Source organism: Ranitomeya variabilis, chromosome 4, assembly GCF_051348905.1.
Source record: "Ranitomeya variabilis isolate aRanVar5 chromosome 4, aRanVar5.hap1, whole genome shotgun sequence".
Lineage (NCBI taxonomy): Eukaryota > Metazoa > Chordata > Amphibia > Anura > Dendrobatidae > Ranitomeya > Ranitomeya variabilis.
Window position 1 is genome coordinate 494,739,973 of NC_135235.1, and position 18,913 is coordinate 494,758,885.

At 45.1% G+C, this 18,913-nt stretch overlaps 1 protein-coding gene across 1 annotated transcript in view; it reads right to left on the reverse strand.

The window, feature by feature from the left end:
• Positions 1-1,062: 1,062 nt before the first annotated feature.
• Positions 1,063-18,913, reverse strand: part of AHCY (adenosylhomocysteinase) — a 29,605-nt gene continuing 11,754 nt past the window's right edge. Inside the window, exons 4-10 of the mRNA XM_077251964.1 lie at positions 17,691-17,843; positions 14,365-14,477; positions 13,946-14,153; positions 12,503-12,590; positions 12,154-12,271; positions 9,128-9,322; positions 1,063-1,630 (exon numbers count right to left, since the gene is read on the reverse strand). Of these exons, the coding sequence (XP_077108079.1) occupies positions 1,499-1,630; positions 9,128-9,322; positions 12,154-12,271; positions 12,503-12,590; positions 13,946-14,153; positions 14,365-14,477; positions 17,691-17,843 (1,007 nt within the window). The 3' untranslated portion in view covers positions 1,063-1,498. The remainder of the gene's footprint in view (positions 1,631-9,127; positions 9,323-12,153; positions 12,272-12,502; positions 12,591-13,945; positions 14,154-14,364; positions 14,478-17,690; positions 17,844-18,913) is intronic.

Below are 18,913 nucleotides of genomic sequence, written 5' to 3' on the forward strand. Positions count from 1 at the left end.
AGTCAAGAGTCTTTAAAAAAAAAAAAAAAAATTAAGAAAGGTGGGATCCTCCCTCACCGTCAATGTTGGAGGCAAGGGAAGCATATGTCTCCTCCACTAAATAGCATTTTTGGGACGAGTGGGAGACCTTTTTTGGTATGTGGCGTTTGTGTCACTACAATATTCAATTATGTGAGAGAGTGATTGATGTAATCAACACTCAGCAGCTGCTGGATGTGCACACAAAGGTGGTGCAAAGGTGGGGTGGAGTGAAAAAGGAAAACGGGGTGGATGAGGAGAGCAATCAGGCAGGGATCATAAAAAACCAAAAACAAACTGTTGTCTTTTCTCTTCTTGCTTCTGTGATGTGGGAAGGGGGTGGGAATCAGGCAGGGATCTTCATACAGATGTCTTTTTAGCCTTTCTTCTTTGGCAGCAGTGAGCAACTGCAGTGTTAGGCCGGAGACACTGGTGCGAGATACGGCCGAGTCTCGCTGGTTAAAAGCAAGCTGTGGCACCGGCACTCCGGAGCGGAGCGTGCGGCTCCATGTATTGCTATGCAGCTGCACGCTCCGCTCCGGAATGCAGGTGCCACAGCTTGCTTTTAACCAGCGAGACTCGGCCGTATCTCGCACCAGTGTGTCTCCGGCCTTCCAAGCAGGCTTCTGTCGCACCACAAGGTCCAGCACAGTGCAGATCCGATAGTGGTCACACCGCTTCTGTACCCTGTGATTAGTGCGATCGCACCAATTGGAGCTGGGCCTGGTGACACTGGCATTGCCAGGCCCCAGCCTAAGATCAGTGCTCTCAGAGCACCGATCATAGGCTGGGACATCAGTGTTTCAGGCAATCCGATTGCCTGAAACACTGATCAACTCTGAACAACCAATCGCCGCATTTAACAGCCAATCACTGCAATCGTAGTTGCAGGAGGTAGCGACATCACCCTGGATGACAACACCATCTACCCAGAGGTAAGAAGGCGCTGGAATTTTAAGAGGAAGTGGTGCCAGTGACTGCAAAGCTGGTGCTAGGGCACAAGCAGTGAAGGTGAAAGGTATAAAATATGAATATTGTCAGAAGTAGTATAAGGGAGTTTTTATAGGTATTATCCTTAGGCATTTATGTCAAAAACAATAATTGCGTTGTGTAGTGGACAACCTCTTAGGCTTTAATCTTTGTAGGAGCCGGATGTAACAAAACATGTAGTAACAAAGTGTTTTTATACAACTCAAGTGCTTCACTCAAAACGCCAAAAACATTACAAGCCCATTTGAACAGTGAAGTATAGACTTTAGATCATCATCAATAAAGCCTTGTCTGCATGGTTGACACTCGACAACAGCCGAAGTAGGGAGGTACAGTATTCATACAAAGTGTGTGTCAAGGAGGAAATTAAATCATTGCTCCAGGGTTTTAAAGTCAGTTTAGTAATGGCCAAGATGTCAATATTCTACAGATAAGGGTGGCCCTGGAAGGTCTTGCTTCAGGCAGGCGCTCTTTGGATCAGTGTAGTAACTCAGTATCTGTAATGGTCAGGCTTGAAGGGTCCTTCCTTTTCCAGCCCAAGGTATTTTGCTTGCTTTTCTGTAAGTTTTGTCAGTTTTACTCCAAGCTTGTCTAGATGAGCAGCAGCCACAGCTTCATCAAGCTGCAAACAAAAGAAAAAAAATAAAACATTTTAGCTATTCACTCGTCTAAATGTGCTTAAAGGACATGCTTTTAACATTGGTCTACTCATTAAAATTTAGAGCTTCGCACATGGTGCCATTCGTTCAGATGATCAGACCAGCATATAGAGCAGAAAGACTGCTGGTCAAAAACCTGAATTAAAAAGGTAACATTCCAGGCAATTTGTATTGCCCATGCCGCAGACATCCCGAATCGCATGACTGCAGCCAGGTATATTCTATGAAATGCACTAGCGCTTCAGAGAAATCTACTGAAAAGCGGTCCAGGGACCAGTCAGAAGAGATGGTAGTCAAGCACTGCCATCAGGTGGCTCTTCTCAGTGCTGCTCTAGGTAACTTCTCCCACACGTGTATGCGAGACCCATCAGGACACCCAGAGCAGCACTGGGGAAAACCAGTCTGCTCTCCAGCTGTTGTCAGGACTATTTTATTTATTTAATTTTTTTTAAATGAACAAAAAGAGTTCCCCCAATTTAATCATAGATCCCAGAAACACTACATAACCATAAAATGTATGTGCCCCTGCTGTAATGGCCATGTCTGACCAGGAGTCCCAAATTCCTGGGGTGAGAGAAGTGGTCGTTGGCCATGAGTGGTACTCGCCATCAATTGTCCACTCACTGCAGCAAGTGACAGCTCTTTAGTCTTGGCATATCTCTCATGTCTTGGCAGATTGTCCATCTATTCTGCTTACACAGTTCTTTGCCAAGTAAAATAGATAGCATGTTTTATTTGACAAGACTGTGTGCAAGAGGTAAATGCCGAGAAGCCATGCAAAAATTGACAAACTGTTGGGAGTAGGAGAACTAGGCCCTGAATCTCCAGTGTGAAAATGCAGCTGTTCTACTAACAGTCTATTGAACAGCTTCAGAGAGGAGACTTTCACTCTTAATCCTATACCCAGCAATTTGAGTAGTGACACTTGACCACCACACAGTTAAAGGGTATTTTGGACTTTGAATTTTTGCAATTTGTGAGATCTGACGAGAGAGTCCCAGTGATCTACCAGTTATTAATTACCCACTAAAAAGGTGAGAGTTGGTAAAAAGCCGGATTACTCACCGGTAATGCTCTTTTAATGAGTCCACGACAGCACCCCACATGAGAGAGAGGGATCCGCCCCATAGGAAACCTACCTGTTGCGAATAAAAGGAGGCGGTCCCCTCTCCTCCTCAGTTTAGTTTACAGAGTACAAAAAGGGAACCGCAAAAGCTTTAGTATTAATTCTTATTCAGCAACATAAATATCTTAAACTCTATACAACCATTATTTGTGAATTTAAAAGGAAGAGCTGTGCATAACTTAGGGAGGGTAGTAAATGGGTGCTGTCGTGGACTCATTAAAAGAGCATTACCGGTGAGTAATCCGGCTTTTTACCCTTCGCCACGACAGCACCCCACATGAGAGATTCAGAGATTCATTATTTGGGTGGGATTACTGTATTAAGAACAGCTCTACCAAAGGTCAGATCAGAAGATGCAGATAGATCAAGTCTATAATGGTTGTAAAAGGTAGAAGGTGTAGACCAAGTTGCGGCCTTACATATTAAATGGATCGGTACATCTGCTTGTTCCGCCCAGGAGGAAGCCATGGCTCGTGTTGAGTGCGCTTTAATACCCGCTGGAGGAATCTCGCCTTTTGATGTATAGGCCAAGCAGATAGCATCTCTAATCCATCGAGATATGGTAGCTCTCGTGACCCCATGTCCTTTCTTGTGGCCCTGAAAGGAGATAAACAGAGCCCTACTCTCCCTCCATGTCTGACACCTTTCTATATAGGTCAGGATGGCTCTTCTGACATCTAAGGTGTGGAATTTATGCTGTTCTGGAGTTACAGGTGAATCAAAAAAGGAAGGGAGAAATATCTCTTGGGACCTGTGGTAGGTGGACGCTACCTTAGGGAGGTATGAGGGGTCTGGTTTTAGGACTATCCGATCATGGAATATCAGTAAGAAGGGTGGGTCTACTGATAGGGCCTGGATGTCGCTAACCCGTCTAGCTGAGGTTAGGGCTACCAAGAGGGCTACTTTATATGTCAGGATTGTTAAAGGTATTGAATCTAGTGGCTCAAATGGGGAGCTGGTTAAGGCCTCTAGCACTAGATTTAAATCCCACGGAGGTAGACGGGGAATATGGACCGGTTTACTACGTTCACAAGATTTTATGAATCTGGAGATCCACCTATTAGCTGCTATATTGCATCCATATAGGGCTCCTAATGCCGAGACCTGAACTCTTAAGGTATTTACAGATAACCCCAACTCTCAGACTTTTACACGGTACCGTTCACTAAGCAAGTTCCAGTCACACCTATTCTAGAGTTCTTGCAAAAAGGCCAAGAATTTATTCCATACCCTACTATATATCAGGGTGGTAGATCTTTTCCTGCTCAATAAGAGGGTGTTTACTAGTTCTGCTGAGAACCCTCTTGATCTTAGTAGTTGCCTCTCAAATTCCACGCCGTCAAGTGAAGACCTTTCACTTGCGGGTGGAAAAAGGGGCCTTGGGACAGCAGCTTCTTGTCTGATGGGAGAATCCATGGATCGCATAGGCACATGGTCTGGAGACAAGAGAACCATGGTCTTTTCGGCCAGAATGGTGCAATGAGGATTACTCTTGCTTGTTCCCTCCTGATCTTTCTGATCACTAGTGGAATCAGAGACATCGGAGGAAAGGCGTATGCCAGCTGGAACCTCCAAAGGATGGTGGAGAGAGTCTAACATATCTGGGTGATCCATGGCGTTCAGGGAAGCGAACCTTCTTACTTGCCGGTTGTCTCTTGTGGCAAATAGGTCGATTTGTGGTATCCCCCATGATTCTGTTATCATACTGAATATGGATCTGTTTAAGGTCCATTCCCCTTGACGTAACTCGTTTCGGCTGAGGTAGTCTGCCCTGATGTTCTCTACACCTCTGATGTGCAGGGCTGTTAGATGAGTCTCTGCCAGCTGGAAGATGTCTGCAGCTATGGTCATTAGACTTCCTGACCTTGTACCACCCTGACGGTTCACATATGCCACTGTGGTGGAATTGTCCGAGTAAATTCTTACATTTGCTCCTTGAATCTGTGGAAGAAAGTGATTTAAGGCATATTCTACCGCTTTTAACTCCTTCCAATTGGAGGAATATGACAATTCTGCCTGGTCCCAAGTATCTTGGGCCAGACTGTCTTTCATATGTGCTCCCCACCCAATAGGGCTGGCGTCGGTGGTAATTATTTTAGACGGGTCTATTATCCATGGTACACCCTCTGAGAGGTGGTCCATGTCTAGCCACCAGGATAGTGATTCTAAGACATCTTTGGAAAGAGTTATTCTGCTTTCTAGATGTCCGTCTTTTCCCTGAGCCGACAATACCTCATACTGTAATTGACGAGTATGAAATTGTGCCCATGGTACAGCAGGGATACATGATGATAATGACCCCAGTAAAGACATGCCCTTCCTTAATGTCATGTAGGGGTTGCGTATTGCGTCTGATACCCTTGATTGTATAGTCAGTTTCTTTGCCTGGGGGAGGAAGCATCTCTGACTTACGGAGTCTAGCTGGATTCCTAGAAATGTCTGGACAGTTTCTGTATTCAGCCGGGATTTTTCGAAGTTGACGATCCAACCTAACTCCTGTAGGGACGAGATCGTATTAGATAGATGGGTTTTACACTGAAGCATAGAGTTTCCCACCACTAGAAAGTCATCTAGGTATCTCGTTGACGTAGATGAGCCATCACTTCTAATATCACCTTAGTGAAGATCCGGGGAGCCATAGAAAGCCCAAATGGCATTGCAACATACTGAAAGTGACGAACCTGTCCTTCCAGGGTGACTGCTACCCTTAGATACTTTTGATGTTCGGCATGTATGGGAAGATGATAATAGGCATCCTTTAAGTCTATTCCGGCCATGACACACCTAGGAAACAAGAGTTTTATGGTTGAACTAATGGATTCCATTTTGAAGGTATGATTACGCAGGAAGGCGTTTAATCTCTTGAGATTTATGATGGTTCTAAATGAACCATCAGGCTTATTGATCAAGAATAAAGGGGAATAGAACCCCTTCTTCTTGATCCTGGGGAACTTCTATCAGGACTTTTTTAGACAGAAGAGATAGGATCTCTGATTCCAGAGCCCTTTGTTGGTCTTGACCTTTTGGAGATGTTACTATAAAGGAATCCCAAGGGATTCGGTCAAATTCCAATTTTAGGCCGTATTGTACAATGTCCAGAATCCACTGGCTGGTAAAGGGACGTTTTCTGAAGGCTCTCCTGTAGGATGGAAGATACTGGTTAGGGAAGCCTTTTTTCCTTTCTCCTGCTTTACTCAGGAGTTCATCCAGCGCTTTTCCGAAAAGGAACTCACCCTGGCAGGGGATCGCACAAAGTTTTGCTTTGGCCTGTGCGTCCCCTTTCCAGTTCTTTAGCCAGAGTGCTCGCCGGGCTGTGTTCACTAGGCCGGCTGACCTGGCTGCTAGGCGTAGCGAATCCACAGAGGCATCAGCCAGGAATGCTACTGCTTCTTTGATTAGAGGGAATTTCGGCAGGATTGACTCTCTCGAAGTTCTACCTCTAATCTGTTCCTCCAGTTGCTCCATCCACACTAGTAGTGACCTCGCAGTGCAGGTACTAGATATGGTGGGCCTGAACGCCCCTGTGTTGGCTTCCCACGACCTTTTTAGTAAAGCTTCTGCTTTACGGTCCAGCGGGTCTGTCAGGACTCCTGAATCCTCCACCGGTAAGACCGACTGTTTGGTTGTGGAGGCTACAGCGGCATCAACCTTCGGCACCTTTGACCAGGTATTTAGCTCCTCGTCGCTGAAGGGATAGCGTCTTTTAGAGGATGATGGTAGAAAACCTCTATTTTGCTTATCCCACTCTTTTTTTACCATTTCTTTAATAGTTTTTATGACGGGGAAGGACCTACGTTTCCTCTGTCCTAACCCCGCGAACATGATGTCCTGAGCCGATTTACTTTCTTTCTCATCTGAGCACCCCATCGCGCTTCTGACAGATTTTATTAAATTGTCCACACTGCTGTTGGGAAGACAAAGTCCCCCTTCAGTCTCGGATGAGCTCGGCTGGGATTCCGCTTCACCTGAGGATATACATACGTCCTCTGACTGTGAACTGACTGGAGATTTGGACCTACTAAGCTGACGGGTACTGGTGGTACTTGTCTGCGCCAACCCCTGCATTTCTTCCCGGATTATAGCTCTGACATCTGATGGAGTCATTATGTTTTCCTGCCGTAAGGTTTGCATGATACACTCCGAACACAGTTTAACATAATCATCCGGGAGGGGCTGCGTACATAAAGCACATTCCTTGTGCTTGGACTTGTGTGTCCTTTTCTTAGTCTAGAGGAAAGATACAGGAGGAACATATATCAGCATATAGGAAGAGACTCTTTCAAAAACTCACCCAGTGAAGCTGACAGGTACCGGTTCTGGAGGCGGATTTCGTTTGGTGGTAGAACCCTTCTCTGGAGGTCGACCACCACTCTTTGTGCTGCTCCTAGCGCTTCTCTCCTTGCTAGGAGAACGCTGTTGCACTGCGGGCAAGTGCGCATCGTCGGCCGGTGAAGCCATCTTACACACACCGGCCCGACGCTAGCGCTGCATTTTTGAATCTGCCGCCCATTCTCCTGCCTCCCCGGACCAACCCGGAAGTGCTCCAGCGACTTCCGGGTTAGACGCGCCGCTCTCACTCACCATGCGGCGGCTAGGGATATTAAGCCGGCCACAGCAGCGCGCGCGTCCTCACGGTGCCGGGCGGACCCACGGTGACCGGACCCGGACCGTGGATGCTTGGCCAGACGAGGGGGGAGGCTGCAAGCAGGGGCTCCCCCGCCGCTGCTTCCGGAACCGCAGCCCCTGCCGTTCCCTCAGATACCGACGCAGGCGGGTGCATGGCCCAGGGATCCTCTTCATCTGTAGGCAAGCTGGGTCCCTGTAGGAACAGGAAACCTAAACTGAGGAGGAGAGGGGACCGCCTCCTTTTATTCTGTAGGTTTCCTGTTCCTATGGGGCGGATCCCTCTCTCTCTCATGTGGGGTGCTGTCGTGGCGAAGGGTAAAAAACAAAACAAAAACAAACACAATCACTTAAAGGGAATCTGCAGCATGTTGGATTCAGGGTCTCTTTGCCTACATCAAGGTATCACTTAAGATTACTGGGTGCAGCCGTTCTGACAGTTTATTTAGAATGGATCAGAGCAGAGAAAGCTAACCCCACCCACACCAGGCTCTCCATGTACAAAGTCCATAGACAGTGAGCTGCATATCACAGGGGAGGAGGCGTTGCCAGACTAATGTAGTCTAGCAATGTTAATCTTCGTGAGAAATCCATCACAGATGGTGAACAGTGTGCACTTTGACCTGTGACATCACTGAATTTGGCTTTTCAGACTCCATCTCCGGCAGTCTTCAGATTACATAGCAAAAACCTGCCGATAGGCTCCCCTTTAAGCTTACCCCTTCAGGACTATCAGCACAATTACACAGCTCTGTCAGTAGGAGGCATGTCATCTATTCAGCTCCAGCAAGGAACCATGCAGACAGTCTTCAAATGTAGTATGCACAATGTCACAACTCATGCCAACTATAGATTAGCACGCAACATGAATTAAGTCATATGATGAAAACATGACATTTACCAACATGAGAAGCTGAATATCCCATTTTTTTTTTTTTTTTTTTCATCTGGGCCTCTGCGGCACAGATTCAGAAAGCATATGCTGAGCTTCTAAACATTAATCGCAAACTACAATAATATGTTATTAATGTGCGATTGGAGGGGGCCGAAGCAGTAGGACCCTCTACTGATCATACACTGCTTGGACATGTCACCAATAAGTGTTAAGCAGTACGGAAGCCTTCTGAGAAGTCATCCACAATGGTCTGAATAATGATTCTGTACTTTACTATACCCGATAGAGCTGAGATTGCATATGCAAAAAAAAAAAAAAAAGTGTGAGTGTTCTTGGCCTCCTCTCTACAGGATTACAAAAGAGGCAATTTAAGAAGCCGGCAGGCAACCCAAAAGAAACAAGTTGCACTCTACCGTGCTAAAGCATGTCAATGTGAAAACATGAAATATGATAGTATTACGGTTATAACTTGACGTTGGTTGATGGGCAGACATTTGGCCAAATTTTGTGAAAAGAGTCGCAGACATTTGGCCAAATTTTGTGAAAAGAGTCTCATTCATTTTTTCTTAATATTCAAAAGCCGTATTGCTATTCATATATTTCACAATGACATGCTTTAGCACGATAGAGTGCAACTTTTTTTGTACACCAGGTAACACAGGCAGCTGGGAAGATATGGGGTAGGGGGCAGAAGAGGGGGGAAAAAAAAAAAAAGTCCCCAGATGTAACCAACAAAACTGCAGGCATGAAGGAGTTGTGGAAGTTGTCTTGGGAGCACAGCCTACAAGACAAATACAAATTGCCTGCAGAACTTACCTTCTTGGGCAGGAAATAAACCCCTACGGGATATTTGTCAGTGTTGGTCCAAAGTTCAATCTGAGCCATAACCTGATTAGTGAAAGAGTTACTCATTACAAAGCTCGGGTGACCCATAGCACAACCCAAATTCACCAGTCGGCCCTCAGCAAGAAGAATAATGTGTCGTCCATTTTTCAAGAGGTATCGGTCCACCTGTCAATGAATGACGGTAAAGACGTTAGTTCCAAGTTCACACTACATGTGGTTACTTACTCTGTAAACTCAGGCTACTTTCACACTTGCGTTGTGTGACGTACGTCGCAATGCGTCGTTTTGGAGAAAAAACGCATCCTGCAAAGTTGCCCGCAGGATGCATTTCTCCATAGACTTGCATTAGCGACGCATTGCCACACGTCACATCCGTCGTGCAACGGATGCGTCGTGCTTTGGCCGACCATCGGCACAAAAAAAAGTTCCATGTAACCTTTTTTTGTGCATCGCGTCCGCCATTTTCAACCGTGCATGCGCAGCCGAAACTCCACTCCCTCCTCCCCGGACTGCAGAATGGGCAGCGGATGCGTTGTAAAACCACATCCGCTGCCCACATCTTGCAGTTATTTCACAGGTTCCGTCGGCCCGACGCATTGCGACGGGCCCGTACCGACGGAAGTGTGAAAGTAGCCTCAGATGCAATATCACTCTTCAAACAAATCTCAGTCACATGGATCAGGCAATACTGTTGGAGATTCTGCATTAGAAGTCTGCACAAATTTAGAATGTTTAAACATGGCCTATAATTTTAAAGATGTCAAAATATTACAAGCAGCTGTGAATTATTCTGACTTAATGATAGAGATGGCCATCACACATAGCTTGTTTTCTCCACTAGGGGGCCAATGTATGTACAGTGGTAACTGACATGAATACGGTCCAGAGTTAAGACCTCTAGTGGTGGAACGGGACAGTATCAGAAAAGCGTGAGAAACAGAAAAAAAAAAAAAGTGTAATTTAATTGTGCACTGGCTTCTCCATGTCTAGAGATGCAGTGCTTCACGCTCTCACCTTGCTCATTTTGTGCCAAGGAGTACCAACAACAGCACAGGCAAGCGTACAAGCTTGGTTAACTTCAGAGGTGGAGGTCGACTGCGACCATGGCATTAACCCCTTCAAGTCGCGGCCCTTTTTCGTTTTTGTGTTTTCGTTTTTCGCTCCCTTCCTTCCCAGAGCCATAACTTTTTTATTTTTCCGTCAATATGGCCATGTGAGGGCTTATTTTTTGCGGGACGAGTTGTACTTTTGAACGACATCATTGGTTTTACCATGTCATGTACTAGAAAATGGGAAAAAAATTCCAAGTGCGGTGAAATTGCAAAAAAAGTGCAATCCCACACTTGTTTTTTGTTTGTTTTTTTTTGCTAGGTTCATTAAATGCTAAAACTGACCTGCCATTATGATTCTCTAGGTCATTACGAGTTCATAGACACCTAACATGTCTAGGTTATTTTTTATCCAAGTGGTGAAAAAAAAAAAAAAAAAAAAAAAAAAAAAAGTGCAATTTTCCGATACCCGTAGCGTCTCCAATTTTCGTGATCTGGGGTCGGGTGAGGGCTTATTTTTTGCGTGCCGAGCTGATGTTTTTAATGATACCATTTCGGCGCAGATACGTTCTTTTGATCGCCCGTTATTGCATTTTAACGCAATGTCGCGGCGACCAAAAAAACGTAATTCTGGCGTTTCGGATTTTTTTCTCGCTACGCTGTTTAGCGATCAGGTTAATGCTTTTTTTTTATTTGATAGATCGGGCGATTCTGAACGCAGCGATACCAAATATGTGTAGGTTTTTTTTTTTTTTATTGTTTTATTTAGGATGGGGCGAAAGGGGGGTGATTTAAACTTTTATATTTTTAATATTTTTTTCACATTTTTAAAAACTTTTTTTTTTTCACTTTTGCCATGCTTCAGTAGCCTCCAAGGGAGGCTAGAAGCAGGCACAGCCCGATCGGCTCTGCTACATAACAGCGATCATCAGATCGCTGTTATGTAGGAGAATTGCAGGTGTGCTGTGAGCGCCGACCACAGGGGGGCGCTCACAGCCACCGGCGATCAGTAACCATAGAGGTCTCAAGGACCTCTATGGTTACCTTCCTGATGCATCGCCGACCCCCGATCATGTGACGGGGGTCGGCGATGACGTCATTTCCGGCCGCCCGGCCGGATGCGGTAGTTAAATGCCGCTGTCTGCATTTGACAGCGGCATTTAACAGGTTAATAGCGGCGGGTGAATAGCGATTTCACCCGCCGCTATTGCGCGCACATGTCAGCTGTACAAAACAGCTGACATGTCGCGACTTTGATGTGCGCTCACCGCCGGAGCGCACATCAAAGCAGGGGACCCGACATGCGCAGTACATGTACGGCGCATGTCGTGAAAGGGTTAAAGGAGGAGGCAAAAAATAAAAGGCAGGCTTGCTTGTAATTGAGCTACATCATCGTTTCCATGACCCTCAGATGTTAATGGGAGTTACAGAAACTAGTAGAACAGTGAGCTACAGGGGTCTCAATTAAGAAGTTTGAGGTAGCACAGAACTCAGACATGCCATTTCTGTAACTCCCATTTGCTCCCACAATACATAACAGCCAAGCTCCGCTGACTCAGGCGCTCCACCTCCAGTGGTTGGCACACGGATACATATTTTGGTTAGATTTTTCACTAGATTTTTGCTCCCCATGTGAGGATGATGTAAGGGCAAAGACCCAGATTATAGCAATGTGTCACTATACTGGCAAGTGGTTTGTTTTTCTCCTGCAGATCTCCCCGTTTTCTGGATGCTGAGCTCAGTATAACCTCAACCACACCACTGATTGGCAGCTTTCTGTGTACACTGTGCATAGGCAGAAAGCTGCCAACGCTTGGAGCTAAATCAGACTACCTGTGAATAGGCCTCTAGTGATAAAATCACTTACAGTGAAATTGTGGAGTTTTTGTTTTAATAATTTCTTAAGCAGCCCAGTAAGGAACCACTGGAACGTATGGCAGATTTTACCTGTGGTTTTATATTCACTTTCTTAGCAGCATTTTCATTCAACCACTTCACATCAAGTTCAACATCAAAGTGGCCAATGTTGCAGACAATAGAATCGTCCTTCATCTCCTTGAAGTGTCTGATAAAACAGGAGAGTAAGGATCAAATAAAGTCACCATAATGAAGTCCGCTTTTATACTTTAGCCAGTGCCAAGCATGGGGGAATAATGAACAGCCAATCAATTAAATAAGTGAGAAAAATCCTGCCAACATGCAGTATAGAATAGGACTGTCTTAACACAGCAAGTTGATTATTTTTTTAAATCATTGGCAGTGCAACATGGGCATAAGATAAAAAATATATTCTTACTTTCCCTCCACAATGTCTGCGCATCCAGTTGTGGTGACAAATATGTTCCCTTCTTTGCAAGCCTCATCCATGGTGGTAACCTCATAACCTGGTAAAAGACAATTGCATTCACTTACAGTCCCTGGCTGCAGTAGTCCTCACCCCTCAGCAGATTAGTGGGGAACTTGTCCTTTACCGATGTTGGTGAGGAGCTTGATGACATCACTATTTTTTACATTCGTGAAGTAGTTAACCACAGAACCAAATTTTTAATTAGAAGTGTTTTTTTTTTTTTTTTTTTTTTTTTTTAAATGTTAGCTTTGGCATCTGTATATAAAGTAGATGCCAACAGTTCACACTTTCCAGGGCTTTGGTCACCGCCGGGGTTCTGCAGACTGTATGCACTCCAGCTGATGCCTGTACAACACAGGCCGTGACCAAGGTCCCAGAAGGAAGAAAAACATTGGCCTCTACTGTATATAAAAATATCAAAGCTGAAATAAAACACTCCTTTTAACGCAACTTGAGTGCTGTGGTTAAATACTTCACATTTATTGGATTCATATCCACCCACGTAGCATCAGAAATCCACACCAATTATCGACCATATTTTGATCATACTCTTCAATTTGCGATTAAGACTATTAGAAGAGGGTATCTAGGACTTTTTAATTAAAATAATAAAATTAAATAAATTAAAAAAAAAAAAAAAAAAAAAAAGTGCCTACAGGGTGGACTTCCAATATTATTATGATTGATAGCCGGCTTCCCGCTGCCTATCAGAATGACGCTGAAAGTCCTGTCACATCAGCGCTCTGTGAGGCACAACAGAAAGGTTAGCCTGTTAGTGCCTAGGCACTTTTTTGGCATAATGTCCCGAATACTCCCTTTAATGTAGGTGGGAAAAAGAACAGTGAAGGACATTCTTAAAATTAACCTGTCAGGTCCCATATACCTCCCAAATTGCCATGTTATTATATAAGCCTTCATGTGACAAACATTTAGGACTTCTAAACAAACAATTTTTACAGGCATATGTACAATAGCTACGACTAGTCTGGCAGGGAGTCACTTCTCAGAAACTAGACTTTAATCCTGTTCCCAGCCCATAGGGCTATGACTGACATCTACCACAAACATAAATGGCAGTGGCCATAAATCTTACACATGCACAAGCAATTGTCTATCTGGCCATGTGCAATGAAACTGGATGTACTATGCCTAGCTTCACTCCCACATGCCCAGGGAGGCTGGCGATTGTGCTCAGGTTTGTGGCTGCCAGGCGATTACACAGATCACGCTCCCCACAGGAATGATTACAGGACATACCCTTGAATAATTTGCATCGGACCATATATAATCTATATTTGCTGCAATACAGCCATAGGTCTATGGATCGATATGTTGGTGTAGCGACCAGACACCCTCCCTATATTATGCACAGATCTTACACCGCACCCTCACCTTCCATAGCTGCCTGCAGAGCATTGATGGGGTCAATCTCTGTAATGATGACTCTAGCACCAAAGGCTCTCAACGCCTGGGCACAACCTTTCCCAACATCTCCATAACCAGCCACCACTGCAACCTTCCCGGCAATCATAACATCAGTGGCTCGCTTAATGCCATCAATTAGTGACTCTCGGCAACCATACAAGTTATCAAATTTACTCTGCAGGGAAGAGAAAGAAAAAAAAAAAAAGCATATAAATAATTTACAGATGTCATGCAAGTGTACTCTATTAAGAACTAATGGAGGGAAGGAAGTGCTTGAGGGCAAGTACTTCAATGGTGGAGGGGACCATCCCAAAGATTAAGTCTGACAGCAGCAATCAAAGCTAACATATGTCCTAGATACTATGAAATCGTTCCCATGTACTTGCCTTAGTTACTGAATCATTGACATTAATAGCAGGAACCTTCAGCTTGCCGTCGCTCTTCATTTTGTACAGGTTGTGTACACCAGTTGTGGTCTCTTCAGAAATTCCTTTAATGCCTAAATAGGACCATGGTTTTCATTAATACATTCCCATGCTATACCAAGACCATAGAAGTGTTAGTGCAAAACTCAGCAGGAGGATTAGAGTGAAAACCTAACCCTTACAACTTCACATTGTACATTTTCCTATGTTTTCTCCAAGAAAATTTAATATATAAAAGGTAGGTGTGTGTGTGTGTGTGTGTGTGTGTGTGTGTGTGTGTGTGTGTGTGTGTGTGTGTGTGTGTGTGTGTGTGTGTGTGTGTGTGTGTGTGTGTGTGTCATCTGCACCCTCGCCGCTAGAGCCGCACGTCTGGACCCCCGAGAGCGTCATAGGCTATGTTGTGAGGCGAAGTTTTAACCCTGCGCTTTCCAATTCACCAAACAATTTTGCCCCTATCTAAATAATGGGGAAAAAGTGAAAGGAAAAGAATTGGAGGCAAATTGACAGCTGCCAGATGTGAAGAAGGGGGACTTAAAGAGTGAGAGCGATGGCGCCAAAGAGTATATACCGTACAGTTGCTAAGGTGGGGCCCCGACATGGGATAATCACCACACCACCACGGGGATATGAACACACAAAATGTGCCACACACACTACCAAGTGCTTGAACACATATACCACCCTCAGCACACATTTCAACACACATACACCAACCTCGCCACATAAAAGTCAAAACACAAAAGTCGCCGCTCAAAACTCTCCACACATGCAAAAGTCACCTCATGGAAAACTCGCCACACGCAAAACTTGCACATGCGGAAAAAAATTGCAACACATGCAAAAGTTGCCTCACACAACTTGCACCTACTCAAAACGCACCACACAAAACTCGCCATGAGCAAAACTTGCTGCACACAACTTGCTACACTAACCTGCCACATGCAAACGACACAAAAAGCTGCTACAGGGTGGGTGCAGATGGGTATAAAACTAGGGTGGGAAATGCAGCAGCTACTGGTAAATTTGAAAAATAAAAATAGATACCAATAAAACTAAAATTAATTGAGAAATAAGTAGTTTAAATGTTTTTGAATATCCATATTGAATCCAGGAGCCCCATATAATGCGCCATACAGTTCATGATGGCCCCATAAGATGCTTCATACAAAGAATATGCCCCATATAATCTAATATACAATTGCCTAGAATACTACTTCCTGCAATTTGTGCCAACTTCCGTGGCTTTGTCCGGAGCTAGTGTCCAGAGCTAAGTGACGTCACCAGTGTCCTACACCCAGGCAGAGCACAGGGGCCCCAGGCAGAGCACAGTGGCCCCAGGCAGAGCACACACCAAATCGGAGGCCGAGGGGCCCCGCCCACCAAATCGGAGGCCGAGGGGCCCCGCCCACCAAATCGGAGGCCGAGGGGCCCCGCCCACCAAATCGGAGGCCGAGGGGCCCCGCCCACCAAATTATTCTTACATTTGAATAAATAAAGTATATATGGATTCTAGACTCCCGATTCTTTAGAATCGGGCTGCCATCTAGTGCTGCATAAAAGGTTAATGATGGCCCCATAAGATGCTCCATAGAATAATATGCCTCATAACACTTCTGCTGTGATTAAAAAAAAATAAATAAAATTAAAAAAAATGACACCTCTCGTCGCTGTGGGTCTGGTGCCGTTGTCCTGAACAGGAGGGGACACCGGCACGCTATGGGTGCCAGGTGCTGCCGTTGGCCCAGGCTCCCGGCACTTGCGATATTCACCTGTCCCCGTTCCACCGCCGCTGTGCCTGCCACGTCCTCTGGCTGTGACTGTTCAGGCAGAGGGCATGCACTAACACGTCATCGTACCCTCTGACCTGAACGTCACAGCCCGTTGGTGGAACGGGGACAGGTGAATATCACATGGCTCACCCTCCCCCGTCATACTCACCCTCCTGGCACGGTCCCTGCTTCTCTGATTGTCTCCAGCAGCTTGTTCCTGTGTTCAGCAGTCACATGCTACCCCTCATTAAAGTAATGAATATGCGCTCCACGCCTATGGGAGTGGAGTCGCGTGCATATTCATTACTTTAATGAGGGGTACCACGTGACCGCTGAACACTGGAAGAGCTGCAGGCGCCGGAGAATCAGGGAAGTGCAGAGAGGGGCGAGTATGATGTGACAGCTGCCGGATCCTGACGCTACCCCTCCGATCCCCTGGGACAATGACGAGTATAAGCTGAGAGGGGCACCTTCAGCCCCACCAAAAAATGGGCTGAAAATCTCAAGTATATACGGTAATTGGTTGTGCTGTAACATGTACATTCTTGACCCACAGTTTATATTTATATTTTCTCATATGCATTACTGGGATATAAATGGTTTGGTTATTATGCTACTGGGGTTAGGCGATTTTTACTATATTATTTACTTGCATACTGTATATTACGTCCATCAGGGTTACGTGATTTTATTAACACATGTGACATTGTTCATCTACACATCATATTATTCTATTGTATGTACTCACTTTTTAACTAATCTTTGTTAGTTCCATATTATCACTGAACACAGTTTGTCTTTGCCATTTTGCATTTCCAGCACTGAGTGTTTCACCAGTTTTTTGTTATACGTTAACCATGTGATTGTTTGATAGGGCAAAATTAAACCATTTTGGGTTTGGGAAATCAGTGGGAAGTCAGCCATTTGGCTTTAAGTGTTTTTAAATGGTGCCTTTGTTTCACGTACAATAGACATCCTAGGTGATTTTTACACATTTCTTCTCTTTTCATGTAGTATTTCTGGTACACTGCCTGTTGATCCCTTTGTGTAGGGTGGTGCCCCGTGTTACCAGTTGTTTGCAGACTTCGTATGGACAAAACAAATTATGAGTAAATGCTTAGGAGGGATAATAGATTCTTTGCTGACAAATTTCCCCATCAAAAATGTTAACTCGCTTCACTGTCAAGTATTGCTACGGTAGATTAACACCAAAATATAATAAAATAAATGTGCAAACAAAGGATTTCTATATTTTTACAATGCTATGCACTCATTTACAATCTAGGAAGATGTTCCCATCTACACTTTCCAAATGCTTAGCAGGAGAACCACAATCTCCTGAAACTTCAAAAGACTATTGAGCATTAGCAGAACATATATTTTCTTGGCTTCTGTAGATAAAATGTTTCTGAAGACAGGATGGTCAAACACTTTCTGTAGCACTGACTGGTAAATGCTGCCACCTAGTGACAATACAAATACTTGCAAAGTCAAAACAAATTGTGGAAAGTGGCTCACCTTTCAATAGCTCAGGGTGCTTGCTGTGAACAAGGTTGGTAAGATCTCCACCGTCATCGAGGATCATGTTCAAGGGTTTGCCATCAGAGAAGAACAAGGTTTGCTCAATACACCAGATGTATTCTTCATCAGTCTCTCCCTTCCAGGCATAGACTATAACAAGGTAGAATAAAATACAGTAATGCACCATCATTAGCATTAACACCTTATGGACATTATGGTCTAAAGGTACCGTCACACTAGGCGATATCGCCAGCGATCCGTGACGTTGCAGCGACCTGGATAGCGATATCGCTGTATTTGACACGCAGCAGCGATCTGGATCCCGCTGTGAAATTGCTGGTCGCTGCTAGAAGGTCTGCACTTTATTTGGTCGCTAGGTCGCCGTGTATCGCCGTGTTTGACAGCAAAAGCAAGGATACCAGCGATATTTTACACTGGTAACCAGGGTAAACATCGGGTTACTAAGCGCAGGGCCGCGCTTAGTAACCCGATGTTTACCCTGGTTACCAGCGTAAAAGTTAAAAAAACAAACAGCACATACTCACCAGCGCGTCCCCCAGCCTCTGCTTCCTGACACTGACTGAGCGCCGGCCCTAAACTGAAAGTGAAAGCACAGCGGTGACGTCACCGCTGTGCTGTTAGGGCCGGAGCTCAGTCAGTGTCAGGAAGCAGAGGCTGGGGGACGCGCTGGTGAGTATGTGCTGTTTGTTTTTTTAACTTTTACGCTGGTAACCAGGGTAAACATCGGGTTACTAAGCGCGGCCCTGCGCTTAGCAACCCGATGCTTACCCTGGTTACCCGGGGACCTCGGCATCGTTGGTCGCTGGAGAGCGGTCTGTGTGACAGCTCTCCAGCGACCAAACAGCGACGCTGCAGCGATCGGCATCGCTGTCGCTATCGCTGCAGCGTCGCTTAATGTGACGGTACCTTAAGAGAGCTGATTGATTTTGAGACAGATATACAGGTGCTTCTCACAAAGTTAGATCAAAAAGTTAATTTCAGTTCAATACAAAATGTGAAACTCATTATATAGTGTGATACAGTGACCCCTGTTGCAGCTAGGGGGCGCTGTGTGCTCTTCAGGATATGCATGGAGGCGTATCTGGTTATAATGGTGGTGAAATAGTGACTGACAGAAATGTAAGTGGCCGGTATGTGTCGCAGAGGGAGTCTGCACAGTAAGTCTGAAGTAATGTTGTTCTGGGACCTGTAGTCCCACA